General features: G+C 37.4%; 3 protein-coding genes across 3 annotated transcripts in view; all 3 read right to left on the minus strand.

The window, feature by feature from the left end:
* Positions 1-10,395: 10,395 nt before the first annotated feature.
* The window catches only part of LOC101314461 (lipoyl synthase, chloroplastic-like), a 39,621-nt gene continuing 22,031 nt past the window's right edge, over positions 10,396-27,985 (minus strand). Inside the window, exon 7 of the mRNA XM_004298560.1 lies at positions 10,396-11,230. Within this exon, the coding sequence (XP_004298608.1) occupies positions 10,656-11,230 (575 nt within the window). The 3' untranslated portion in view covers positions 10,396-10,655. The remainder of the gene's footprint in view (positions 11,231-27,985) is intronic.
* Positions 12,541-22,082, minus strand: LOC101302930 (sphingoid long-chain bases kinase 1-like). Its single transcript, XM_004297648.1, has 9 exons — positions 21,917-22,082; positions 21,237-21,744; positions 20,795-21,166; positions 19,794-19,887; positions 19,641-19,678; positions 17,800-17,946; positions 15,234-15,333; positions 13,289-14,226; positions 12,541-13,028 (listed from the first exon to the last, which is right to left on the minus strand). The coding sequence occupies exons 2-9, from the start codon at positions 21,666-21,668 to the stop codon at positions 12,876-12,878; spliced, it is 2,274 nt and encodes a 757-aa protein (XP_004297696.1). The 5' UTR covers positions 21,669-21,744; positions 21,917-22,082; the 3' UTR covers positions 12,541-12,875.
* Positions 22,732-27,978, minus strand: LOC101303216 (general transcription factor 3C polypeptide 5-like). Its single transcript, XM_004297649.1, has 15 exons — positions 27,844-27,978; positions 27,520-27,760; positions 27,343-27,435; positions 27,165-27,255; positions 26,997-27,063; positions 26,710-26,752; positions 25,980-26,151; positions 25,804-25,902; positions 25,411-25,479; positions 24,400-24,538; positions 24,097-24,295; positions 23,826-23,938; positions 23,645-23,681; positions 23,156-23,333; positions 22,732-22,985 (listed from the first exon to the last, which is right to left on the minus strand). The coding sequence occupies exons 1-14, from the start codon at positions 27,976-27,978 to the stop codon at positions 23,170-23,172; spliced, it is 1,662 nt and encodes a 553-aa protein (XP_004297697.1). The 3' UTR covers positions 22,732-22,985; positions 23,156-23,169.

Below are 27,985 nucleotides of genomic sequence, written 5' to 3' on the forward strand. Positions count from 1 at the left end.
AAAAANAAAAAAAAAAAAACAGAGAAACCTGTACAACACGGGTAAGGCAACATGATTCTATTCTACGGGATACTAGCATGAAAGGCCATTCTACCGTACCTCCTATGTGCACCCATTCAACAGCTATTTTCACAGATAAGTCCATATCTCGTTGGTTTGTGAAAGTTCATAATATTGATGCCATTTTTCGTCCTACTTGCAAGTCAACCTGTATGTATATGAGTATGCATGCTGGTCAGTAGGTTTTGGCATTAAACCGAGAGGCATAAGCCATTAAAATCCCGAGTAATATCAAGCGGGATAGGCATTAGACCCAGAGGCATAAGTCATTAACATCCCGAGTAATATCAAGCGGGATATGCATTCTACCGAGAGATTGGCATTCGACCGAGAGTCATTCCACCGAGAAATTATGTAAGCTGCTTATCGATCATTTGTTTATTGTGAAGGTACAATAATCCTCGCCTGGCCGAATAAGTTTTGCGGCCGGGAGTCGGGAGGGGCATTTTTTGTCTTATCGGCGGACTTAAAGACTACGGTGAAAATCAAGAAAAGTAAGACCCGGAATAAGCAAGACCCGTTCAACCCACGTCCTGAGTACGGACTTAGGGAGACTGGGGCCAGGTGCCCGTTAATAAAAATTGGCATTTTATATATCAAGTCCCCAGTCAAGACGTGTCTTGAACGGGAACTTGTTGGGACTTGTAGTCGGTATTTGGAAACTACCTTCGCCTCCTATAGACCAGTCAAGAAACTTGTAGACCGACATCCGGGCTACCTCGCCATGGTGAAAGATCATCCGTGCCACATCGGGAATGTGCTTCTCCATTCTCCACAAGAAGGCACAATGATAAGGTATATGTGTAGTAGTTAGTCCCACATTGGAAATATGTAAAATGAGGGAACCTTCCTTAGCTATAAAAGGAAGGCTTCCCATATGTAAAAAGGATCTGAAAGGGACTGAATCTCTCTCCCGATCCCAAAGGCCTATTGACCATGATAGTTGATTGTAAAGTGGACATAGCCATGCCCTCCAATGGCATGGTGAACCACTATACGTCTTTGCCTCTTGCCCATGATATTTATTGTTCATGTTCGTGTCCCACCGTGATTCTACATGGTCTTCAGGGATTATGCAGAAACACTAAGTATCTCTCGAGCTGACGGAAAACAAAAATCTTAATCTCATTAGTGTATACGAGTTCCGCTTGATTTCAGCCTAAAACCCCTTGTTATAGCACACAGTTTTTCTGGTTAAAATTGAATGTTATTATTTTTGAACCAAACTTTTTCTATTATCAAATTGTCATTTCTAAGTACCTCTCGAGCTGACGGAACACAAAATTGTAATCCAATTAGTGTATACGAGTTCAACTTGATTTCGGCCCAAAACCCCTTGCTATAGCCCGCGGTTTTTCTGGTCAACTTTGAATTTTCTTATTTTTGAACCAAACTTTTTCTATTATCAAATCATCATATCTAAGTACCTCTCAAGCTGACGGAACACGAAAATGTTAATCTCATTAGTGTATACGAGTTCCGATTGATTTCGGCATAAAACCCCTTCCAATAACACACAGTTTTTCTTGTCAAAATTGAATTTTCTTATTTTTGAACCAAACTTTTTCTATTATCAAATCATCATATCTAAGTACCTCTCGAGCTGACGGAACGCGAAAATCTTAATCCGATTAGTGTGTATGAGACTTACTTGGTTTCAGTCTAAAACCCCTTATTATAACACACGGTTTTTCTGGTCAAAATTGAAGGTTCTTCTTTTTGAACCAAACTTTTTCTATTATCAAATCATCATTTCTAAGTACTTCTCGAGCTGATGGAATGCGAAAATCTTAATCTAATTAGTGAATACGAGTTCCGCTTGATTTCAGCCCATAACCTCATAGTATAACACACGGTTTTTCTGGTCAACTTTGAATTTTCTTATTTTTGAACAAAACTTTTTTAATTATCAAATCATCATTTCTAAGTACCTCTTGAGCTGACGGAACACGAAAATCTTAATCCGATTAGTTTGTATGAGACTTGCTTAGTTTCAGCCTAAAACCCTTGCTATAACACACGGTTTTTCTGGTCAAAATTAAAAGTACTTATTTTTTAACCAAACTTTTTCTATAATCAAATCATCATTTGTAAGTACCTCACGAGCTGACGGAACATGAAAATCTTAATCTGATTAGTGTTTACGAGTTCCGCTTGATTTCGTCCCAAAACCTCTTGCTACTGCACACGATTTTTCTGGTCAAAATTGAATATTTTTATTTTTGAACCAAACTTTTTCTATTATCAAATCATCATTACTAAGTACCACTCAAGCAGATGGAACACAAAAATCTTAATCCGATTAGTGTGTAGGAGACTTGCTTGGTATCAGCCTAAAACCCCTTACTATAAGATACGGTTTTTCTGATTACAATTGAATGTTCTTATTTTTGAACCAAACTTTTTCTATTATCAAATCATCATTTCTAAGTACCTCTCGAGCTGACGAAACACAAAAATCTTAATCCGATTAGTGTGTATGAGACTTGCTTGGTTTTAACCTAAAACCCCTTACTATAAGGCACAGTTTTTCAGGTTAAAATTGAAAGTGCTTATTTTTTAACCAAACTTTTTCTACAATCAAATTATCATTTCTAAGTACCTTTCGAGTTGACTGAACATGAAAATCTTAATCCCATTACTGTATAGGATTTCGGCTTGATTTCGGTAGAAAAAACCCTTGCTATAGCACACGGTTTTTCTGGTCAAATTTAAATTTTCTTATTTTTGAACCAAACTTTTTCTATTATCAAATCATCATATCAAAGTACCTCTCGAGCTGACGGAACATGAAAATCTTAATCTTATTAGTGTATACGAGTTCCGCTTGATTTCGGCTTAAAACCCCTATCTATAACGCACGGTTTTTCTCGTTAAAATTGAATGTTCTTATTTTTGAACCAAACTTTTTCTATTATCAAATCATCATTTCTAAGTACCTCTCGAGCTAACGGAACACAAAAATTTTAATCCGATTAGTGTGTATGAGACTTGCTTGATTTCAGCCTAAAACCCCTCACTATAAAACATGGTTTTTCTGGTCAAAATTGAAAGTGTTTATTTTTTAACCAAACTTTTTCTATAATCAAATCATCATTTCTAAGTACCTCTCGAATTGACTGAAAATGAAAATCTTAATCCCATATTGTATAGGATTTCCACTTGATTTCGGTCAAAAAAACCCTTGCTATAGCACACGGTTTTTCTGGTCAAAATTGAAAGTTCTTATTTTTGAACCAAACTTTTCTATTTTCAAATCATCATATCTAAGTACCTCTCGAGCTAACGGAACACAAAAATCTTAATCCCATTAGTGTATACGAGTTCCGGTTGATTTCGGCCTAAAACCCCTTACTATAACACATGGTTTTTCTGGTCAAAATTGAATTTACTTATTTTTGAACCAAACTTTTTCTATTATCAAATTATCATTTCAAAGCACCTCTCGAGCTGACGGAACACGAAAATCTTAATCTGATTAGTGTATACGAGTCCCGCTTGATTTCGGCCCAAAACCCCTTGTTATAGCACACTAGTTTTTCTGGTTAAAATTGAATGTTCTTATTTTTGAACCAAACTTTTTCTATTATCAAATCGTCATTTGTAAGTACCTCTCGAGCTGACGGAACATGAAAATTTTAATCTGATTAGTGTATACGAGTCCCGCTTGATTTCGGCCCAAAACCCCTTGTTATAGCACACGGTTTTTCATGTCAAAATTGAATTTTCTTATTTTTGAACCTAAACTTTTTCTATTATCAAATCATCATATCTAAGTACCTCTCGAACTGACGGAACAAGAAAATGTTAATCCGATTAGTGTATACGAGTACCGCTTGATATCGGCCCAAAACCCCTTGTTATAACACACGGTTTTTTGGGTCAAAATCGAATGTTCTTATGGTTGAAATTTTTTTTTTCTATTATCAAATCATCATATCTAAGTACCTCTCGAACTGACGGAACACGAAAATCTTAATCCCATTAGTGCATACGAGTTCCGCTTGATTTCGGCATAAAACCCCTTGCTATAGCACACGGTTTTTCTGATTAAAATTGAATTTTCTTTATTTTTGAACCAAACTTTTTCTATTATCAAATCATTATATCTAAGTACCTCTCGAGCTGACGGAACACAAAAATCTAAATCTCATTAGTGTATAGGATTTCCACTTGATTTCGGTCCAAAAACCCTTGCTATAGCACACGGATTTTCTGGTCAACATCGAAAGTTCTTATTTTTGAACCAAACTTTTTCTATTAACAAATCATCATATCTAAGTACCTCTTAAGCTGACAGAACATGAAAATCTTAATCTCATTAGTGTATACGAGTTCCGCTTGATTTTGGCCTAAAACCTCTTGCTATAGCACACGGTTTTTCTGGTTAAAATTGAATGTTCTTATTTTTGAACCAAACTTTTTCTATTATCAAATCCTCATATCTAAGTACCTCTTGAGCTTACGAAATACGAAAATCTTACTCCTATTAGTGTATACGAGTTCCGCTTGATTTCAGCCCAAAACCCCTTGGTATAGCACACGGTTTTTCTGGTTAAAATTGAATTTTCTTATTTTTGAACCAAACTTTTTCAATTTTCAAATCATCATATCAAAGTACCTCTCGAGTTGACGAAACACGAAAATCTTAATCCTATTAGTGCATACGAGTTTCGCTTGATTTCGGCCTAAAACCCTAGCTATAGCAGACGGTTTTTTTGGTTAAAATTCAATTTTCTTATTTTTGTACCAAACTTTTTCTATTATCAAATGTCATTCGGAGTACCTCTCGAGCTGACGGAACACGAAAATTTTTATCTGATTAGTGTATACGAGTTCCGCTTGATTTCGACCCAAAACCCCTTGCTATAGCACACGGTTTTTCTGGTTAAAATTGAATTTTCTTATTTTTTCAACCAAGTCATTTTCTATTATCAAATCATCATATCTAAGTACCTCTCGAGCTTACGGAACAACGAAATACTTAATCCCATTAGTGTATACGAGTTCCGCTTGGATTTCGGGCCCAATACCCCTGGCTAGTAGCACATGGTTTTTCTGGTAAAAATTAGAATGTTCTTATTTTTGAACCAAACTTTTCTATTATCAAATCATCATATCTAAGTACCTCTCGAGCTGACGGAACATGAAAATGTTAATCTGATTAGTGTGTATGAGACTTGCTTGGTTTCAGCCTAAACCCCTTACTGTAACACACAGTTTTTCTTATTCAAAATTGAAAGTGCTTATTTTTTAACCTAAACTTTTTCTACAATCAAATAATCATTTCTCAGTACCTCTCGAGTTAACTGAACATGAATATCTTAATCCATATTGTATAGGATTTCCACTTGATTTCGGTCAAAAAAACCCTTACTATAGCACACGGTTTTTCTGGTCAAAATTGAAAGTTCTTATTTTTGAACCAAACTTTTACTATTATCAAATCATCATTTCTAAGTACATCTCGAGCTGACGGAACAGGAAAATCTTAATCCCATTAGTGTATAGGATTTCCACTTGGTTTCGGTCCAAAAACTCTTGCTATCACACGGTTTTTCTGGTCAAAATTGAAGGTTCTTATTTTTGAACTTTTTCTATTATCAAATCATCATTTCTAAGTACCTCTCGAGCCGACGGAACATGAAAATGTAATCTGATTACTGTGTATGAGACTTGCTTGGTTTCAGCCTAAACCCCTTACTGTAACACATGGTTTTTCTGATCAAAATTGAAGGTTCTTAATTTTTAACCAAACTTTTTCTATTATCAAATCATCATTTCTAAGTACCTCCTGAGTTGACGGAACAGGAAAATTTTAATTCCATTAGTGTCTAGGATTTCCGCTTGATTTCGGTCGAAAAACCCTTGCAATAGCACACGGTTTTTCTGGTCAAAATTGAAAGTTCTTATTTTTCAACCAAACTTTTTCTGTTCTTATTTTTCAACCAAACTTTTTCTATTATTAAATTATCATTTCTAAGTACCTCTCGAGCTGACGGAACACGTAAATGTTAATCCCATTAGTGTATACGATCGAGTTCCGCTTGATTTCGACCCAATACCCCTTGCTATAGCACATGGTTTTTCTTGTCCAAATCGAATATTCTTATTTTTGAACCAAACTTTTTCTATTATCAAATCATCATTTCTAAGTACCCTCGAGCTGACGGAACACGAAAATCTTAATCCCATTAGTGTATACGAGTTCCGCTTGATTTCAACCCAAAACCCTTTTCATATAGCACACGGTTTTTCTGGTCAAAATTGAAGGTTCTTATTTTTTAACCAAACTTTTCCTATTATCAAATCATCATTTCTAAATACCTCTCGAGCTCACGGAACACGAAAATCTTAATCCCATTAGTGTATACGATTTCCACTTGATTTGGGTCCAAAACCTTTTGCACACGGTTTTTTCGGTCAAAATTGAATATTCTAATTTTTGAACCAACCTTTTCTATTATCAAATCATCATTTCTATGTATCTCTCGAGCTGACCAAATGCGAAAATCTTATTCCAATCAATGTGTATGAGACTTACTTAATATCATCCTAAAACCTCTTGCCACACGGTTTTTTTGTCAAACTTGAATGTTGTTATTTTTGTACCAAACCTTTTCTCTTATTAAATCATCATTTATAAGTATCATTCGAGCTGACGGAACGCGAAAATTTTAATCTGATTAGTGTATTCGTGTTCCGCTTAATTTCGGCCTAATACCCGTTGCCGCACACAGTTCATCCGGTCAAAATTGAATGTTCTTATTTTGAACCAAACATTTTCTATTATCAAATCATCATATCTAAGTACCTCTCGAGGTGACGGAACGCGAAAATCTTAATTCGATTAGTGTATATGAGACTTGCTTGATATCATCCTAAAACCTATTTTTATAGCACACGGTTTTTTCAATCAAAATTGAATGTTTTTATTTTGGAACCAAACTTTTTCTTTTATCAAATTATCATTTTTAGATACTTCTCTAATTGACCGAACGTGAAAAATCTCTATCGTATTAGTGTATATGTGTTTCACTTAATTTCAGCCCAAAACTTCTTGCTATATCACACAGTTTTTTTTGTAAAGATTGAATGTTGTAATTTTTGAACCAAAATTTTTTAATTATCAAATCATCATCTTTAACAACTTCTCGAACTGACGGAACCTGAAAATCTCAATTGGATTAGTGTATATGATTTCCGCTTGATTTCGGCTCAAAACCTCTTGCTATTCCCATGTTTTGATAATAGGAAAATTTTGGTCCAAAAATAGAAACAATCAATTTTAGCCGAAAAATTCGTGTGCAAATCAAGCGAGATTCGTATACACAAATCTGGTTGAGATTTTTGGGTTCCGTCAGTTCTAGAAGTACTTCAAAACCATGATTTAATAATAAGAACATTCAATTTTAGCCAAAAAATTCGTGTGCTATAATATAGGATTTTGGCGAGAATCAAGTGGGAATCTTATACACAAGTCCGGTTGAAATTTTCATGTTCTGTCAGTTCAAGAAGTACTTAAAAACCATGATTTGATAAAATGAAAAGTTTGATCGAAAAATAAGAACATTCAATTTTGGCAAAATCAGTGTGCTATACCAAGGGATTCTGGCTCAAATCAAGCGAGAATTGTATACACAAAACCGGTTGAGATATTCGAGTTCCGTTAGTTACAGTACTACTTCAAAAGCATGATTTGATAACAAGAATGGTTTGGTCAAAAAATAAAAACATTCAATTGGCCGAAAAATTCGTATGCTATATAGTTTGGAATTCTAGCTTAAATTAAGCGAGAATTGTATACACAAATCCAATTGAGATTTTCGAGTTTCGTCAATTCAAGGTAGAAGCGCATGCAGTCGGGTTACTTTGGGTCTAAGGTACTGAAGCTCATAAGGTTGTTACTTCTTGTTCAACTAAGAAGGCAGTGTTAGTTATGAGCAATGAAGAAACAAACCGAGAGAGCGAGTGTCTGATACAACAGAGAGAGCAAGCGTCTCCTGTCCAGTGGCGAGCACTTCCGCCATCGTCAGACGAGTCTTTGTCTGCTTTGTATCGGCAGAGGCGGTATTGGGCTCCTCAATCGCTCTAGATTTGGGGATCTCCGGTGACGTTAGGAGAGGTTAAGGAGATGGGGAATGTGACGGTTAGCGGATCTTCTCCCAACACTTGCTGGGCTGGGCGGCGGAGTGGCTGGCTTACACAGACTTGACGGTGGACAGAGAGGTGAGATCAAGACGACTTGGCGACGCGGATCAAACCAAGCTTCGATCCAGATTGGTTCCGTGGTTTTTGATCGAGGCTCGAGCCCGGCGTATTTCGTGGCCTCCTCGAGGAGCGATGTGGCCGACAGGCTCTGGAGATCTGTGGTCCAACTTAGGGGGTGTGGCGGCGCAATGGTAAGGGCGGCAACGGAGGTAGCAGGTTTGGGACAATGGCGGCTGACGGCAAAGCAACCATATTGTCCTAGGTTTAAAGCTTGAGCATGGGCTCTTTTTTTGGGCCCAACCTGGGCTATGTTAATTTTAATTAATTTTAGTTTTGTTTTTATTTCAATATTTTTTAGTTGGTTATTTTCTTATGGCTTTATGCCGTTAATAAGTTCATCTACTATAAGGCAACGTGAGCTATGTCCTGGCATGTGCACGTTGAGTGTCATGACTGCTCTAATGAGGCAACGAGTCCCTTGCTTAGTCAAATGGTCGCAACCTCCTTACGGAAGAGTGAAATTTTCGCATAATGGGAAAGCAGATATACAGTCTTTTATGGCTCCATATGAGTTTTAGTTTTCCGTTATGTCGCCATGTTTTATGCAAAGCAAGTAGAGTCGCCAATGATGCACTCTATGCTAATTTGTTCTTGCTTGAATGCATAGGTTATGTAGGGTCTCCTGATGTTGTTTTAGGTGTTTAGGGTTTAGGCTTTATGTCCCCTCCTTGTATTCTGCTATTTCAGTAATATTAACTGCCTTCTAGCCCTTAGATTCAAAAATAAAGAAAGAAGGCAGTGTTAGATTCAACTCTTACATACGACATCTGAGATTAACTCAAATACCACATAACTTGTTAAAAGTCAGCTCTCTATCTAATAAAAACTGGAAGAACCACATCATATCCGGACAGCAGGAAATGAGCAGATGGGCCAAACAGCAGCCAGCCTTGACCTAGAACTCTTAAGTATAAGTTCCAATTTTAAGTAGGATACAACAGATATACATACTGTTCCAATGGACCATAGTAGCCTGCGAGAATCCATGAAAAGCATGCTGGGAAAACAGAATATGCATTATAACTCCATACAATGATTTATTCAAATTTGCTCAACTCATTATCGTGAATACATGCATATATTCTGTGTCAGGATAAGGGCGCACATGCAGGCACCCCAGGTCATTCAGCGCATCTGGAGATAGAATTTTAAACGGTGACATAACCTTCAATATTTTGGACTGAACATTGAATTCTGGTCTCCAATCCTGGATATCATCAAAATAAATTCCTTAAACTCATTGGCGCCGAGCGTGAGGAACCTGTTTTTTCATCAATTAGCCCCAAATTTGCTTCTTATCTCTGAAAAATTTATCTAGTAATGAGCTTCAATTACACACACCACACCCACAATGCAACAAAACCAAAACAAACATCTAGTTTTTCATAAAAAGCATAATACATATTGAAAAAATGGAACATGTCACTCTTGAATGTGCATAATCACCAAGGTTGCAATCCGCACTTTATAAGCAATTCATACCACTTCTGGGCTAAACAATCCGGCTAAAGACTCATACACAGATAGTTCTAATGGATAGACAAAGATAAGAAACCTGAATCCAGATAAAATTCTAGGAACTGACCAAAGTACAGAATAAAAACCATGGTTGGAAAAACAGAAGAATGGATGACATCTGTTTTAGTAACAAAAGTCTGCCTTTGCTGCAGGAAATACAAAACTAGGCCGGAAATATGCATGAAAAGCATGGTTTCATGCAAAGAGATGCCCAAGTTTACTATCATTAACATGTAGTCTTGTATAGGTTGTTGTTGGCAAGGATAAGTTTATATATACCCCTGCTGAAAATAGAATCTCAACAGTAACAAGATTCTATGTTTGGGAGTGAAACTTGAATTATGGTAACCACCCTGAATATATCCTAGGTAAAATCCCGGTGTACTAAGAAAACTAGCTCAGGCCGTGCACACACGCTTTTCCCAGCATATACAGTTGTACATTTGCCAATTATCTTGATTAGTGTCAAATAAAAGTAACTCTATGCACATTGCTCCAGTAAATATTAGTGCAGCTTACAAGCCCATTTCGCCTAACCAAATTTTAACAGTAGCCAGATAATTTCAAAGGAATCTAAATTTTGTTACATATGCTAAACAAGTCTCTAGCTATATGAATCTTGATCCAGTCATGAATGCTAAATTATTGATCCAAACTAACCAGATGAAATAGATAGATATTGCTGAAGAGGGTCATTCGCAATATAGATAGATACAAATTAAATACAATGCTAGTGCAGTTGAGAAACGAACCGGGCTATTATTAATGAGGAAGAGGTAATAGCCTGATAGAGATCCATGGATGGATCAAAGGTATTCGAACTCGTCCTCCTTGAGATGCGCGAAGAATTTAACAGGGCCACGGCCTGGGACGTCGACAAAGAACTGTACTTTGTAAGGGAGATTGGCAGAAATACGTTTGCCCTTCCAGAGGCCAACGTACTGCTTGAGTTCACCTTCCATGCCAGTGATGTCAACCTCGGGAACTCTGGGCACGTGGTACACCTTAAGAGGCACCGTGACCTTGACCCTAGCTCCGATGGCCGCTTCTGATGTCGATGGAGATGCCGAGTCCGATCCCACAGCGACTTCGCAGAAAATCCTTGTAGATTTCCGAGTGGTTCCTGCTGCTGTTGTTGGGTAGTGAGCGAGTGCGAGACTCCGACTCCCAACCGGGCAACAAACCAATCGTGAATTCATTTGTCCCGCCGCATCTGCTCTGCCTATAGCTGTGGCTGTGGCTGTGGCTGAGCTCAATAACCCCACTGTTCCTCCTATACTCATCATTGCTCTCTTTCTTATCTTATCGCTCTCTCTCTCTCTCTCTCTCTCTCTCTCTCTGTAAATACATACACAGCCGGTCTTCTCTGCTTCCTCTATGTCTAATCCAACCCCAACCCCAAAAAAACATATTTATTTAAATTTCCCATTTTGGGTTTTGATTCTTTTTTGGGACAACTCCTTTTTTTCTCCTTCACCGTTTTATGTTTTCTTTTTTCTTTTTCCAACATATATAAATATCTGATAAGGACGAGAGACTGTATTAATAATAATTGAAAAATATATTAAGCAATACAAATATATCGAAAAAAAAATGAGAAAACATAATAAGATGCACAAACGTATCTATAATTAAATAAACAATAAAAGATAATCAGTTGCACAAACACATTTATATTGAGAAGTAATTAGAACGTGACTTGAAACCGACATACATCATTTATATGCATATGTCATGACAACAGCGTAAATGTGATAGTAACTGTAATCGTAGGCAGGATCATAACCATAACTTGGGAAGTACACCCCGCTTGGAAGAGCGACGTTAGCTATCGAACTCTCAAGAACAGTAACCAAGTAACTAGGCCTCCAATCTAAAACTGAATCAGAGGCCATAACATCCAGACATAACCTACCTCCTGGGTAACCAAGTAATAGGATCCTAGATCTTAACCTTTTCCCGGAAACTGACAGAGGACCAGCACAGACGAGCAAACCCTCTATTAGCATCAAACCAAAGCGGATCATATGTGCACCATGTCAAAACGAATCGGATGCCACTGCCCATAGGAGAATAAGGCAAACACGCCCTCGAGGAGGACAAGATAATGGCTACACGGGGAGAGGAGACCTCATCAACAACCAAGGTTCGAGTGAGCAAAACCCTAGATTTAGGGTTTGCCGCCTCTTAGAGAGAGAGAGAGAGAGAGAATTTATGTTAAAATTTGCATTACCTTTAGATACATATATAAATAAGATAGAATCCGGACACACGTACATACTAAACTCTGTATCTATCTGCAAGCAAACTCATATCTATTTCACCAACCATATCCTAACAGGAGTAACAGGTGTCTAAATGAGTACACAGTCCCATTCACACCACATCGTTTCAAACAATTGGTTTGCTTCACCCATTTTGGCTTCAACTATCTTCTGCATAGATTTACTGCTCCTTAGTACTCACCTGATCAGTTGTTTGTTAAAAGAATTATGCTCAATCACTGTTCACTAAATTAATTGTAATTCTCTTTATGTTAAGAAAATACATGATACCATTTATATCTTCTTTTATAAAAGGATTAAAAGCCATGCATGGATTGGTGCCGATGAGGAGGAGAAATAAGGGTGCATACCAGAGAACATATTTCACTCCACAAAAAGAAGGGGGAAAGAGTACACATGGCAACTCAACAGGAATCAATATCAATATCTTGATAAATAAGGGCGCTGATCAATTGTTACAAAACAAAAACCATATGAAGGTGGTCGTTTTCCTGTGGGCCTTAGAATCGTAAATACACAAGCAGCTCGCACCAGATATAGCAATCAAGTAACACCAATAAACAAAAATACAAAAGAGACGAACAAAAAAATTTACAAGCGCCTCAGCTGTTAAAAGGTAAAACAGCCAAGGTTCAAAGAGACAATAGCGCAGAAGGTCTTCTATTTCGTATTTGGGTAATCTTGCATACTTCGGGTTTGAGACAGGAGAATAGATGTCCCTAGCAAGATACATTGCGGTTTTCAGACGTGATGGCTATGGGAGCGACCAATAAGTCTGCACTGTTCTGGAAGCAAAGAAGAAATGACTTGCCCATTAAGTGGAAAAAGTTCCCCATCGATGCCACAACCATTATGGGTGTGCTTTCCGGATGCCTTGATCCTCACCGACTTTACCTGCAATAGAAGACCAAATTAGATGGACCCTTCCACAATCTAATGTAGTTTTTGTTCCAAAATAAGCACTTAAAAAAGGAAACCCCAAGCCCCCCCACCACAAACACTGTAACCAAGAGAGAAATTTTAGTGCAAGCTTGTCCCTTGTATCAACAACAAAACATATCAACTAGTTTGCAGTCAAAATGTAGCTTCATGGTTACAGTGGATACAGTTATACAAACCCCAAGTGCAAAAAAGCATAGTAGTAATGTCCATACCTTGACATTTTCCACGTATGGCAGTGAAAGGTGTCTACCCATCTGCAGAAGCATGAAAAATCTCAACAGCCTTAATCGCCCACTGCCATGAACTAGGAGCAAATCCAAGGTGTTGTCATCATGCTCAGCTTTCGGCGCCACCACTTGAGAACTCTGAACAGTTCTGCATGCATGATTGCAAACCAGAATGCCAAGCAACTGACCCTTGGTGACAACCCATTTATCTTCGTACCTAGGCACAGATTCCTTTGTTCCTTCTTCTATGTCATCTGATGGCCCTGGCAATTCAATAGGATTTTCCACAGCCCAATTAGGTTCGCTATCCCACTTTGGCTCAGCATCCCAAATTGGGCCTGGATCAGATAGCGTGGATGATATATCCTCTTTATCATTTGTTCCAGTGTTTCCCCAAGAAGATCTAGAGGCATCATGCGTGGCTGTCAATCCAGTCCATCCTTTATCTGTCCTTGATTTCGACCGGGTCCTTGGCCAGTTTGGAGTTGTTGACAGGGGCAGCTGAGGATGAATAACTTCCGGCTCTGCGGTTATATTGGTCCTTCCAATTGACAATCTTTTTGCTTTAGGATCTAGGCCACGCACATAATCAGACGGTTCAATGCTAGCATGAGTGCTACTGCAGGTTGTATCCAAGTCACCTCCAGACATTCGACTAGGAGTCATAATGGAGTCAATACTTGATAAACTAGAAGCTCTTGGAATACCATCGGTGTTTGATCTCCTCATAATGTCTGTGTACAAGTCTGACATATCAACAACTTCCCTTTCAGCTGAGAGTTTTCCTTCTAGATCCTCTTTTGAGGCTGGAAGGTACTCAACTTCATAGCTGTACTTCGGCAGGCATAAGAATTTAAGAAATCCAGCAACAAAATAACGCAGCGGACCAAAGCGCTTCTGATATTTCTCAGACAGCTCCAACACTGCAAATTGAAGGCTACATATCACCATACACACATATCATGATCATTAAATCTGGACCCAACTAATGTTACCCAACCCAAGTATCTGCCAACCATATATATTACAAATATATATAACCAATATATACAAGATATCACTTAAATTACAAACTATCAAGTTGATACAACACACACAGACACACTCTATATATATACCGTAATATAGAAAGAAAAATAATGCAATTATCAATGAATGGTTAGTGATTTCAAATCCACTGGAAGGTTGGTAAACATATGCACACATGATTAAACATCTAGGAGCATTGCGAAAGCAACTAAGAAAAGATCACAAATCAACACAACATGAACAAAAGATGACTCCAATCATCATGAAAATTTCCTAATGTTTCAAGAAACTTAACAGAAAGTGATGGAGACAGGGCTAACTATAAACTCTATTGGGAAGATGCTCCAAATATTTTGACCATCTCTTTTACGCATTTCTTAGGTGAAGTCTATGAATTGGTTATACATAAGGATCGAGTTTCAATTGTAGTCCCACTTCTTTCTCTGAAAAAGAAGAGAGAACTGTAAGAAATCTCCGGTTGGGTTGGTTGGTCCAACCTGGCCGGAACCACACATGCAAGTTTACCTACATGTGGCTTGTCCGTGCTTTCACGATTATAAGGCGCTGCCAGTTCAAATTCCTAAAATTACAGAATAGTCGGATTTGGAGATTGAGTATCATCAAACAAGACAGAGTATCACCAAACAAGAAAAACATTGAGTAACCATAAGCTATGTGTATTTGATGCTTTCAAAGGAAACCGAAAAACTAAACAGTCAAAGCGAATCAAACTGAGTTTACTAATCCAATAGGAATTGATTAACTAACAAACCACATAGTAACATGAGAGTATTACATTAATTAAGATGATCCCCTACATGACGATAGAATATAGAGATGAGAAATAAGTTCATGATACTAAAAATCAAGACAGAATTTAATCCAAAGTATTAGGAATTACCATCACTCACAAAACCATAATATGAGACAGTCATCCCAAAATGGATAACACCCGTCTGAATCCACTCAACAGCAAAAACATCTGTAGCAGTAAGACCACCCTGAAACGAACATTAAAACCATAACAGTTCAACTTAAACAGACACTTCCAGGACCTTATAGAGAAGAGTGTGGCATTTCATAACGCACAAATAAATTAATATGTTATTGAAATATCAAACTTCCACAAAGCATAGCACAAGAAAATATGGAATCAAATTTGGATATTCCTTTTAATGTTTTTGGATGTCCAGGAGCCATACCTTACCCATGGTGATTTCTAAATCAGCACAGTTATAGAAGGTAATTGTTAGGACCATTGTGCTATACCTATATATTACTTTGGGCTTGTGTGTTAATTTACCTAAATGGGCTTCTTCTTGGAATTGGGCTTGTGTGTTAATTTACCTAATTAAGATGATCCCATCAGTAATATCATATGGGTTATAAGAGTGTTTAAATATGTTTTAAAACCAAGTGTTCTCAAACAAGCATTTACATCCTCATAATATAAGCTGTATCAGTCTCGCCCTCATCTAGTGGGTAACAAATCAATTGCAATGTTAAAGAACTTCCCCCTACACATAGAGGCACACAAAATAGTGAATTGTATCAGTCTGACTGTGTTCGGAAATGGCTGAACTGGTCGGAAGGTAATTGATTGCAAAAGAGTATTACACAAAAACACGCCTATACCCCTTGTGTTCCACCTATTTTAAGAAATAGTAAGATGGGATCCCCAATTGAGAGGCATTCTAGAACTAGAGCTTCTCAAAGTGTGCATATTCCCACACTGCAAAATGCCAATTCATCCGAAATTCCAAATCAAGGGCCATGAACTGTATTATGACGTTGGAAATCATCCAATTTACACCTATTAGCTGCGGTTGGCATGCAATTTACACTCGGAAAATAAATTCCCAATTCCTCATGTATGCTTCATTAATACCAATAGAAGGCATCCAACATCATGGACCAGAACATTCTTAAATGCAATGCATTATCAACTCATGATAGACACCACAAATTTGTCACACCTCAGACAGGAATCTTCCTCTCAGTCACATTACAACTCCACTACAGCTTCTCATAGAGAACATACTCCCTCTACTGCAACTGGAAAGTCAGAGGATCTCCTGGATAGACTAGCACCAGTCATATGGTTCAGAAGATAAGTCTTTACTATTTGTCTTTCTCCTCACTGGTGTATGATGTGCAAAGCTGAACCATCTGTTTAACTTCCAATTGCTTTTGACCTTTCTCAGTCACATTATACCATTACACCTCCACTATAGCTTCTCAGAGTGAGCATACTCCCCTCTATGCAATTGAAAGGCCGAAGGACCTCCTAAGGTATGAGTGTCACAATGGATTTTTGCTCATCAAAAGACTACTACCGGTCATATGGTTCAGGTACTAGTCGTTTCATAAGCAATAATCCAGTTCAACTTTCAGTTACTTTTGACCTCTCGCAAGACTATTCAGGAGCCTGCATTATGTGCAGAATCCAGACGTTTTTACAGGAAGAGGGATGTTTTTGTGAAAAAAGAGCTACAATGGATACGTTTGTGTATTTGGATGAACATATGAGTTTTATAGGATGAAAGGGGGAGGAGCTGGGTAATTTTGTGGGAGATGGATCTATTTTGGCCTCTTTATTGGCTTCATTTTCATGGGAGTCCAGTAAAGTGTATTTTCTTTTATATTTCTTCAGATTGGAGAGTTGTTTTTGTCTATTTCTTAAATATATTGTCGGTAGCTTGGCGTTTCTGCAGTAATATACTTTTGTAGATTTACCCAATGCAATTCCGATTTCTTTTAAACTATTTAATTTCCATAGACAAAACAAAAATTAAAAAATCTCGTACGCAGGCTGCACAATCAGATGCAGATCCACCCTCCCTCTCTTTCCTCCTCTACACACTTACGCATTTGCACCTATCTATGCAAATCAGTCCAATGGAAACAGAAACCAAAGTTTCAGTTAATACTCTCTACATCTTAACGTTTGAGACTCTTGTTCCAGAGAGTAAGTACTACAGTCTTCAAACAGGATCTCATGTTTAACAATTAAACTTTTATTGGTATTATGTCATTTTTACCTATCCCTTCAATCTTTTATCAACCCACTACAAACATCAAACACCAGTGATGCTTCTGTTCTGTTATAGGAGTTTGCGCAGAGAAATTGGAATTATGAAAAAGAGAGATATAGGATATGGGAGAAAAAAAAAAAAAAAAAAAAAAAGGTAGATAACAAATAGACATGTTAGGCTTTATTTTCAAACCTGCTAATAAACTTATTTAAATAGATAGGGGATATGATGGTATAGGTAATACAAAGAAAAATGATTTATGCCTTACAATCTCATTTCAATCTTTGTTATCATTCAGAATAGATTTTTCATGCAAACTATTCACTTGATGATAGTTAAAATTTGGCAAGTTCGTCTCTTTCTGATGAAAAACTCCTTCTGCATCATATTCACTATAATTGAATTTCATCTATATTAAAGTAATCACATTACCTTGACAATAGCCATTGCAGCAGAAACTGGATCTCTAACTCCAAGAACCGTCCAAACTAAGGAATTATCAGAACCAGCGGGTATAATTCCAATTGGTATGGAAATTCCTTCTTTTTGGTTGTCTCTACTGAGTAAACCATTTAGAACCTGTACCCAAATCAAGATCAGATAAACTGTCTGATAAACAAGGAAAACAGCATGAACAAAACAGGCGAGTAGTCTACTCAGAATGATTAAAGTATGACATAGTTTTATGTGATATTCAAAATCATCCAACTTCAAATATAAAAATGAGTATTGAAACTTATGCACAGAGAAATAAGAGTAGAGAATTCACATTTGTGTGGTCTTGATGAATATTATGATTGATAATATAATGCTACTTGATGATCATAGAAATTAGAGCAAATGATACAGGTCTTGAATGAAAGAACCTTGTGTCCTCACCCATGTACAAACCAACTTTATTAAACAAAATTATTGTGCACTGTGTCGATTAATAAAAACAAGTGACCATGATTAAGTGCATGGCAAGAAAAATTCAGCGGAGACGACCAAGTATCTCCTGCCAGGAACTACCTCAAGCACAAAATCCAATCAGCAACAAGAACCGTAAAGAGCAACTTTTGAAAAGTAAGGCAGTCTCTAACTAGATTCTCCAATTCCAGAGAACTTATCTGGAACTTTTTAGCAAAAAAAAANAAAAAAAGGACTTCACTTTAAGTATAACAAGTCTCTGCTCAGACAATCTCAGATAAGAATTGGCGAGTTCATAGTGCACATGTAACAAATAGGATTCTAATGAGCTATTCCTTTCTCAGCCTTTTCAGCATCAAGGTTGATATGTGAAACACATTTACTATTAATTCTAGTTCCACTAGTTCCTGTATTAATAAAGTAAATATAAATACGAGTCCATACTGAAAATGGCGTAGCCCTCCAAAACTTATTTTGCTCAATATCAAAATTTGGGCAGCCACCACGTCTAACTTGATTTGGGATAGTTTTATGGAAATCTCAAATTTGAGGAGAGTTTAGGGAAGGGTTGGAACTTGAAGGTAATATTTCCCCAAATTTAAAATTGAGGAATTGTGGAGAGTTGGAATTGCCTTTGTGAGTTTATCAGACATTCTATAATCAACTTAAGTACAGCAAGTGTTTCAATCAATCTAAGTTAAATATCTAATAAGTTCATCCAGACTAGGTTTAGCCATTTTTGGTTTAAGGGTGCCATATTTTAGTGTGCGCATGATGTGGAAGTTAACAATCAACAATAGGGCACGAGGCGGTGGACTAATGTGTAAATGTCCTACTAAACGATACCTTTTTCTCAACCGAAAAGAAAGGAAACTGTCAAATATATTTTCCATCTTGTAGAACTTCTGATAAGCACTATGGTACTTGTCAAAGAAGGGAACAATATGAACAAAAAAAATTCTGAAGAGTATTTCCCATTAATTTCTCTAGACTTCTACAAATTTCATAATCACTTTCTCTTCAGTTAAATTTTCACATTCAAACACAGATAACTACATAAAGGATAACCTAATTTATACATAATATATATGTCTCTCTCTCTCTCTCTATATATATACATATTGAGAGAGAGAGAGAGAGAATATATATATATATAGAGAGAGAGAGAGAACTAGAATACGGCTCTAGTATCCAAAACAAGTGCACTTAGACAGTTACATGCTTGCAATTACATCTAAGGTTCATGGAGTTATCTTCAAAGTTCAAACATGCAAAAAGAATAATCATTGATTTGTATGATAATGTTTTTAAAAGGATCATGGATAATAGCTGGAAACAGGAAAACAGTGAGCCAGATGACATACCTCATTAATAATTCCATCGCCCCCAACACATATGATTCCTAAAAAGATACAAATAATTGTGACATAAATAAACTTAAGCTGTAAAGATGAAGAAAATGAAAATGCACAAGGAAAACCAAAAGGTGTGATCAGATACTGCATTATTAGAAGTACCATCAGGACAAGTGCTGATGTCAACACTAGATGCAAGTTTCTTAGCATGACCTGCTGATGTCGTTTTGACTACCTCCACTTTGAAACCTGCAAGCTGTCACAATTTACAGCTCAAAGATGAATATGGATATAATAGAAATTCTGAAAGATCTGAAAGAGATAATTAATAGACCAAAGTGCCCAGCCATTTCAACCATGAAGGTCAATAAATCAATTTAGTATCGAGTTTATATTTCTTTTTTAAGTTAAAATATTGAGAGTATCGAGTAGTATAGTATACTATTTCACCTAGAACTACAATTTTCTTGTAAGATGCATGATACTAAGTTTCACCCATAGCTCCTTGGAGGTTACCAAGACTATATATCTGTGTAGCTGTGGGTATGCAGGGTGTGTGTGTGTGTGGGAAAATGACAATCCAACATCTAAGAGTTATCTAGCAGTGGAGCCAGAAAATTCCGTTTACTAGGGCACAAAATTATTATAGACCTTATTATAATATCAAAACATAAAAGAATCAGGCTATCTAACATTTGTTTTTATGTTCATTTGGTAAATCTAAGATAAGAAAGGTTATTTGCTTTTGAAACTTGATATGTGCGGGTTGCATTATCTGCCAACTTTCCATATGTATTAAAGTAAAACGGAAAGTTTCTCCACGCCACCAGGTAACAAAGGAGTTTGGCTCTAATCCAGTGGTGAACAAACAAGATAAGTTAAAATGCACGCACCAGACTATGATACCAGATAAGGTCCCCTTATTTTAAACCACACATACACACAAATAAAAATAGCATTCTCGATCACAAATAATTTGTTAGCTAAAACATTAAAAACAAATTGAGATGAATCTCTGACAATCATTTGTGCACGCAGCACGTTCTGTTCACGAGGCATAATCCATCCTTACAAATCGACAGCATGTAGCAAGCCCAGATCATGAATAACAAAAGGCAGTAAAATCAATAATTAGAAATTAGGATGCAAGAAATACACCTTACCTTAAATATAGGTTCAACAATGCTGTGAAAAACCTTACTAGAACGGCCACGTCCAGATCGGGGATTCAATATCACAAGAATTTTTGGTGGACTCTTACATTTGAAAATTAATTCAGGAGGAGTATCAATGGGAAGTAATTCTGAAGACGCCTGCTTCTTAGAAGATAGTAATGGATGAGGCAAGCAATTCACATAACAGTGCTGATCAGCAAACCCCCCAACCCATTGAACTGCGTCTTCTATGCTAGAAGCCAAGAATCGAAAGTCCTTGCGACTTCTTCGAGGTTTCATGAAACAAGAAAGGCCACAAGAACCTTTTTTTAAGGGATAAGAATGTACGGTGAAATGTCGGAGGCCAACATTGTATGAAACCTGTAGAAACAGTGAAAGAAGGAGATTAGCTTAGAGGCAGAGAGAGAAAAGAGACGTGGGGAGAGCTTACCGAGATAACATCATCCAGATGCAGCATGTGAGAACCCCAAATTAAGGCCTTGCTGGTAAGCTTGGCATCAACAGCTTCGTGGTGGGTAATATTAGTAGAGGAGGAAGTTTGTTGTGGAGGATCAGTACAAGTGGGGTTGGTTTTACTCTTGTCCAAAACTAACTTGCCAGAGAAGACAGCATAACCCAACAAATCAGACTTTTCATCTCCAGCAGCAGAAGCCGGAATGTCAATCCTGTGGTCCAAGGCCTTGAGAGAATTGGGATCATCAGGAGACTTGGAAGCCTTGATCTTGAGGCGTTTCTGTTTCTCAGGGAAGACAACTGGGGAGGAGTGCTGGCCACCAGTAGCAGTGGCTATCTGGGAGCACAAGCCCAGGCGCCTAAGGGACTGCTGAGGGGACGTCACTCTCAGACTCCCACTCTTCTGCATATTACTTGCTGCCGGTTCCGATTCCGATTCTAATGTTACGCAGTAATTGCGGCATAAAAAAAAAATATCAACCGCCCTGCATATTTGTTGGGTTTCGAATTAGATTCAAAATTGAGTACTGATCGAGCTTGGAACAAAAACAAAGATCGATTGCCATTTCTACTACTCCGACTGCGCCTCTTCCTATTCTCTTATTACAATCATGTAACCAGATTAATCAGCAAAACAAAAACAAGGCGAGGACTTACGAGCTGAGCTGAGCTGAGCCGCCGGTAGTGGGCGTCAGGATCTTCCGGATACCAAAGTCGCACACTCAATCAAATCAAATCAAAGCAAAGCAGCTCTCTTTCTCTTTCGGAGTCGGGGCCTATCAGTTTTTCCTCTCTCTTTCCTTTTTTCTTTCTCTTTTTTATTATTCTAGTTCAGAGCACTGATCCGCCATTGCCCCTTTTTCTTTCGTTTTTTTTTCTATTTTTTTCCTCTGTCTAAAGCATGGCATTTATACATATACTCGATATATATTTTTTAGGGAGAGGTTCCAAACGAGGATTTTTTGTTTTTTAATGGTTTATTACACTCATTTTTAAATTACATTTTTTTATCTCAACTATTTAGTTTTTAGGTTTATATAAAAACATTATTTCTATAAATTTTTAGTTAAATCAGTGATCGTAAATATTTCTATAAATTTTCAGTTAAATTAGTGATAGCAAGTACTGATAAAGGGGGCTTGCTTGCTTCAAGGGATTCAGATTGGAATCTCTGCTACAAGAATGAGCTGTTCCATGTTTAGCTACATCTTTTCTTGTATGATCGTATTAGAGCAAGTCTGATCCTGGTGGTTTTTCTGGTGGAAATCGATGATTACCAGGGACCATTGTTGTATCTTATTTTTTTTCCACTTGTTTTCTGCAAGTTGTTTTTACCATAGTTGTTATTTCAATCAGTGTATCATGTTAAATACAACCATTCAGTAGAGAACTTTTTATTAGACTAAATGAATTTGCTCTAGAAAAGCAACTCATCTGAAACCTAAAGAATACAGTTGCTTAAGAATAGGAATGAGAAACTTTAATCACCATTGTTAACTGATCTACCTATCATTTGACAGTAATAACAGCAATCTAGTTTAATGTTTATGTTGAGTTTTGTCTCTAAAGTTACATAATAGCTGCCCCAAAAATAGTCATCTATTTACAATCAGTTCCAAGCCAAGGCCCTCTCATGGAAACATGTATGCCAAAATTTGAAATGTTGAGGAGCTGCCAATGAAATTGCATTGCTTCAGCACATGTAGATGGTCTATCTCAGCAGCAACTGATGATCATCATTTCAGTGTTAGAAAACTCCAAAGCTAGATAAGCGCTTTTGAATTGGGATTCCATGAAGGGAAAGAACAAAGCAAGTCATAAAGAACCAACAGCATTAAGCACAAAGAAAGGATGCCTGCAATTTTAATACGCAAAATTACATAGGATAAAACACACCTTCGTAATTAGCATTAGTTTTCGTCAGAGAAGTTGCCGTCACTATCTTGCTCATATATCTGGTATTCTTCATCACTGGTATATGCATCTTGTATGTTATCATCCCCTGCTTCAGGGGGTGGAAAACTACCAAAAAGCTCCTGTAAATGAGTTCTTGAGATGTTCTCCATGTTAAGATCTAGAGATATATAGGAAATTCAAAGTTTGAAGGTTCTGTACAATTCTCGAACAGTAAGCATTAGTTTGTCACAAAACTCTTTTTACAATACTGAGCAATTGCTACACTTTCCTTCTACTGTAAACCACGGAGCACATGAACGCTTATTGTCTATGTTTGGTGATTGGTGGTTTCGACTTTTAAAGTATTACTACAAGCACAATATCGTCTCTTGTTTCAAATCATGCCAAGAATATCAATTCTCAGTATAAAGAAGATGCAAATAAGCAATTGAGAAACTAGGTTCTTATAGTTAAACCATATAAGGATACATGAATGCGGCTGCAAAGAAATTTCACCATCCTCAGCCTACAAACAAGTTAACATGATATAAGTCAGCAAATGGATCAATAAAGATGCATAAATTGTAAGAAAGTTAGTGAAAGGGGAAAAAATGTAACAGATAATTTACAAGAGATAACAGTTAACAGAGCATAATTGAATGATTAATACCAGATCATGTCCAACATATGTATCTAATGCTTCTTCACCATTATCAACTTCAATATCATCCTCATCATCTTCAACATTGTTGGGTTCCTCAGCATCTACATCGCCTGTAAGTTCTACGGAAACATACTTGATAAGTAACTCCCAAACTAATTGAAAAATGATGACACAAGAAAAACATACTCTTTCTTCACTAGTATATCAGTAATTATGACAGAATCTAATGAACTATGAAAACAATAGCTTTGCAACAAGTGAAGTTTTCCGCTTGTACCTGCATTGGTTTGTTGCTGGACCATTTCATCACGCACTAAGTTGTCTTTATTGCATATCTTCTTTGACTTTTTAAAGCTTTCAGTAGCAGCTTTAAGCAAGCGCTCTGCACCCGGTTTTGGGTATACAGATAGGAACCTCACCTGAACACGATATTTCAAGTTCTCAAGCACGTTATATGAAAACCATCCCGTCTCTGGCTGCACACGCACAAGCAAAATGTCCCCAATTAAAACAAAGCTGGAAAACATTGGGCTAATAGAAATAGTCTAACTGCCAGCACAGCCTGATTCAAGAAACTTACAGAGCATGTTGTCTGAGCTGGAGCCTTTCTTATCTGTTCTTGAATGTAATTGTCATCAAGTTCAAATAGTTGCAATGTTGTATGGCACTTGTAAGGAAACACTCGAAATGCACATAAATCACTCCATTTATGCTTTAGTCTGCGTAAGAGCCCCAAAGGGAAAAAGTTATAATTTGCACGAATTGGAACGGCAAGAGTAAATGTGATCTTTGGTGCCTCTAGCCAGAAAAGATTGATTCGGAAATAGAATGTAGATCAATAATGCACCATATCCAATTGCAATGCCCATGATGAATAACCTCCAAATAATGGAAGACAAATATGTAAGCGTGAATAATATCCAGGACCCAAAATTATGATAATATATGGAGTAGGAAAGTAAGATTGCTGATGCTTCTGAAAGTTTTTGGACAACTATATTAGTATTGCATTCAGTATTCAAGATCCTTTCTCACAAAGTACAGGAACAAAAAGGTGAGATAAAACAAAATAAATTACACTGAAAAGTTAACTGGAAGGAAAGAAACGACCACTATATCAATGAAATGACTGAGTTTATTATATATATATATAGAATTTTTCTCAGGTGCGGACGTCCGCACCGTCCGCACCGTTTTACAGTGCGGATTTTCGTCCGTTCGCCACCGTACGGCGCCGGCGAGGGCGCGCCTCCACCCCAGCAGACTCCAGCAGCTTCCCCGACCACTTTCCATCCCCGACGAGTCTGTCGAATTCCAGTTTTCCGGCCAGATCACCCAAAACTTCAAACTTGGGTGATCTGGCCGGAAAACTGGAATTTCGGCGGACTCGCCGGGGATGGAAAGTGGTCGGGGAAGCTGCTGGAGTCCGCTGGGGTGGAGGGCGCGCCCTCGCCAGTGGCGAAAGGAGGGACGTCCGCACCTGATAACGATCGTATATATATATATATATATATCTCATTTTGAGTCTTAAGAAAACGTGACAATAGCCAAAAGGAAGATAACAAAAGGAATGCTTGAAAGATAAACTTACTGATTAGCTGAATTAGCTTCACAATAACCGTGTAATGGTGGTTTTACTCGATAATCAATTTTCTGATATCTGCAACAGAAAATTTAAAGTAAGCAAAAATGAAGATAAACATCCTATCATTTCAATTACACATTTAATAATCTCTGTACGCGTGTGTGTGTGTTTAACATGTCCCATTATGCTACAGCTACGAGCATCCTTCTCTTCTACTTTGTAAGATTCATGACTTGGTTTTCAAAAACAAAAAATAGTTTCAAGAGAGTTTCATTGATAAAGGATCTGAAACAAAATGAATTAATAAGCATTTTCACATGAAGAAAATGTTTTGATTATATGCAAGAGACCAAAGAGGATATATATCAAAATAGTAGCTTGCTCTAGTTTAAGTCTCACATGCGAGAATCAGGATCTTTCCGAGGATCAAACCCTTTTTTTATCCAGAACCTAAGAAATGGTCCACGTGAAAAGTAGTATGCAACTCTTGAAAGAAGCCTGCAAAAAGAGAATGACCTCAACCAACAGAACAACGACTCGGAATTGAAGATAGGGAGAGTATACAAGTAGATAACCTTCTCAACATGTGATCTGAAAAAATGAAGCCCTTATTAAGCAATCGTTCAGTTACTGAATCCTTTGGCCACACCGGCCGCTCATCAAACAGGCTAGACACAGCCATCTGTGACTCCCACTGATCTGAATCTTGAGGTATATATTCCTCCCAGTTTGTTCTCTTAGGAATCTGTAAGATTGTTAAGTACGATAGTGCACAACTTTGGAGGAACTCTGTTGAGTTTTCAGCCTTTATAATTTCCATGCCATGGATAAGAAAGTCCCTAACCTTTTTGTACTTTTCGATTTTTAGAGCGAAAAATGCAGAAAAAATAAACTCTAAAAGAACTTTATCTGTACATAAAGAGAACTTTGATGTGTATAAAACCACGGTTTCATAACTAAACTTGTGTGTGTGAAACGTAAGTGTCAATCAAACTGTTTTGTTTGCATAACTATACACACATTAGCTGCAGCTCAAACTGCAAAAAAAAAAGGCCGCTAAAGACCTTATTTAATGCCTGTGTGCTTCATGCAACACTAGATTAGATTGACAAAGCATTGACAATGCAATCTAAAGAACTAGAATAATCACAAGGGAGCCACATTAATTATTGATTCTTCCTAGTACATTTCTTATCCTTTTGTGGATCAAATTAATGCACAAATATGGAAACAAAAACATGAAACGTCGAAATAACACTTGTATATACGTAATAAATAGCATACTGAGATAAACCATGAGGATATCAGTGATTCCAAAGTCAATTGCAAGAACTGGCTCCATATCCATCTGGGAAAAAAACAAAATATATGTCAGTCGAACACTACGCAGCTACTTAAGATCTTACATAATAAGCTGAAATAAGAAATAAACACTGGTAAAGACTCGTAAGTCGTAACTATCGTACTCTATGCATTATCAATATGTTACATGATACAAGGTTCTTATGAAGGGAACAGTAAGCTTCTAATTTAAACTTATTCCATAACATTCAGGCAAGAAGTGATCTTAAGAGTGCATTTGAGATGGTCACCTCCAATTGGTGCTGCACAGGTTCTTCTTGATTCTTTTTTACACTCAATGTCCCCGATGGTCTCAACCTAATAGATAGTATGAGATTAATGAATGAGTCTCCTAATAGATTTCCATTTTGAGATACAGTAAAACTGAGATATCATCCATATCATCTACAGAAACTTACACTAAATTATCTGGAACATCTTTGGGTGCAAAAAACTGGGGCAGGAGTATCATCACATCCTCCTGATCAATATCCATAAGACCTCCTCTGTCTACAAACACACAGACAAATAATGTATATAGATACAAGCAAGATAGAAGCTAGCAAAACAAAGCAGTGAAGATAAAGAAATTGGTACCAGAGTGTGGCTCCTCAGTTTCGACCCTATTTCTCTTCCTCTTGCGTGCAACATCAGCATGAACAGCAATGACATGCTGGTAGTCCGCCATTCCTTGGAAAAAGAATATCAAGAAGCACTCAAGATCAGTTCTGAATATGCAAGTTAAACTCACAAGTTAGAGAATTTAATTCTGACCATCAAAGTGATAAGCCTTTGGGACACGAGCAACAATATCAGCGCAAACGTTGACTTGATCAGTTTCGGGTGTTAGTTTGGCAGCAAGTAAGTCACTTTCAGAGGACTTGGATTTGGATATTTTAAGGAGAAAAGAGTTGCAGGGACGAAGGTCTCCAAATGCAGGATGGGAATAGGGGTCGTCATGCCGAAAACGGAGCTCCAACCTGTTGTTGTTGTTGTTGGAGGCTGAACTGTGAGCCTGCATACTTACATGTCAACACAGAGGCTCCAATTCAAACAAAGCTAGAATAAGAATTGGGAAGTTGAAACTTGAAAGACTACCTTGTGGATGGCTTGGGTGCCGCCAAGTGTGTCGATGGCTCGAGACATGGAGGAAGGATAACCCGGATAGTGTACACCAAAAACTTGAGTTCTCGGAAGAAACCCAGATATCGTCCCATCTTTTACCACCCCCATTGCTCCT

The sequence above is a fragment of the Fragaria vesca genome, linkage group LG4 (assembly GCF_000184155.1).
Source record: "Fragaria vesca subsp. vesca linkage group LG4, FraVesHawaii_1.0, whole genome shotgun sequence".
NCBI classification, from domain to species: domain Eukaryota; kingdom Viridiplantae; phylum Streptophyta; class Magnoliopsida; order Rosales; family Rosaceae; genus Fragaria; species Fragaria vesca.

Excerpts from the sequence above, each read along its gene's own strand:
- LOC101302930 (XM_004297648.1), bottom strand. The coding sequence starts at position 21,668 with ATGCAGAAGAGTGGGAGTCTGAGAGTGACGTCCCCTCAGCAGTCCCTT. Across the intron at positions 21,167-21,236 it reads ATCTGGATGATGTTATCTCG|GTTTCATACAATGTTGGCCT; the intron begins GTAAGCTCTCCC and ends CTGTTTCTACAG. Across the intron at positions 17,947-19,640 it reads GCGATGGAATTATTAATGAG|GTTCTAAATGGTTTACTCAG; the intron begins GTATGTCATCTG and ends ATTTGGGTACAG.
- LOC101303216 (XM_004297649.1), bottom strand. The coding sequence starts at position 27,978 with ATGGGGGTGGTAAAAGATGGGACGATATCTGGGTTTCTTCCGAGAACT. Across the intron at positions 26,753-26,996 it reads CTGTGCAGCACCAATTGGAG|ATGGATATGGAGCCAGTTCT; the intron begins GTGACCATCTCA and ends TTTTTTTCCCAG. Across the intron at positions 23,682-23,825 it reads CATATGTTGGACATGATCTG|GCTGAGGATGGTGAAATTTC; the intron begins GTATTAATCATT and ends ACTTGTTTGTAG.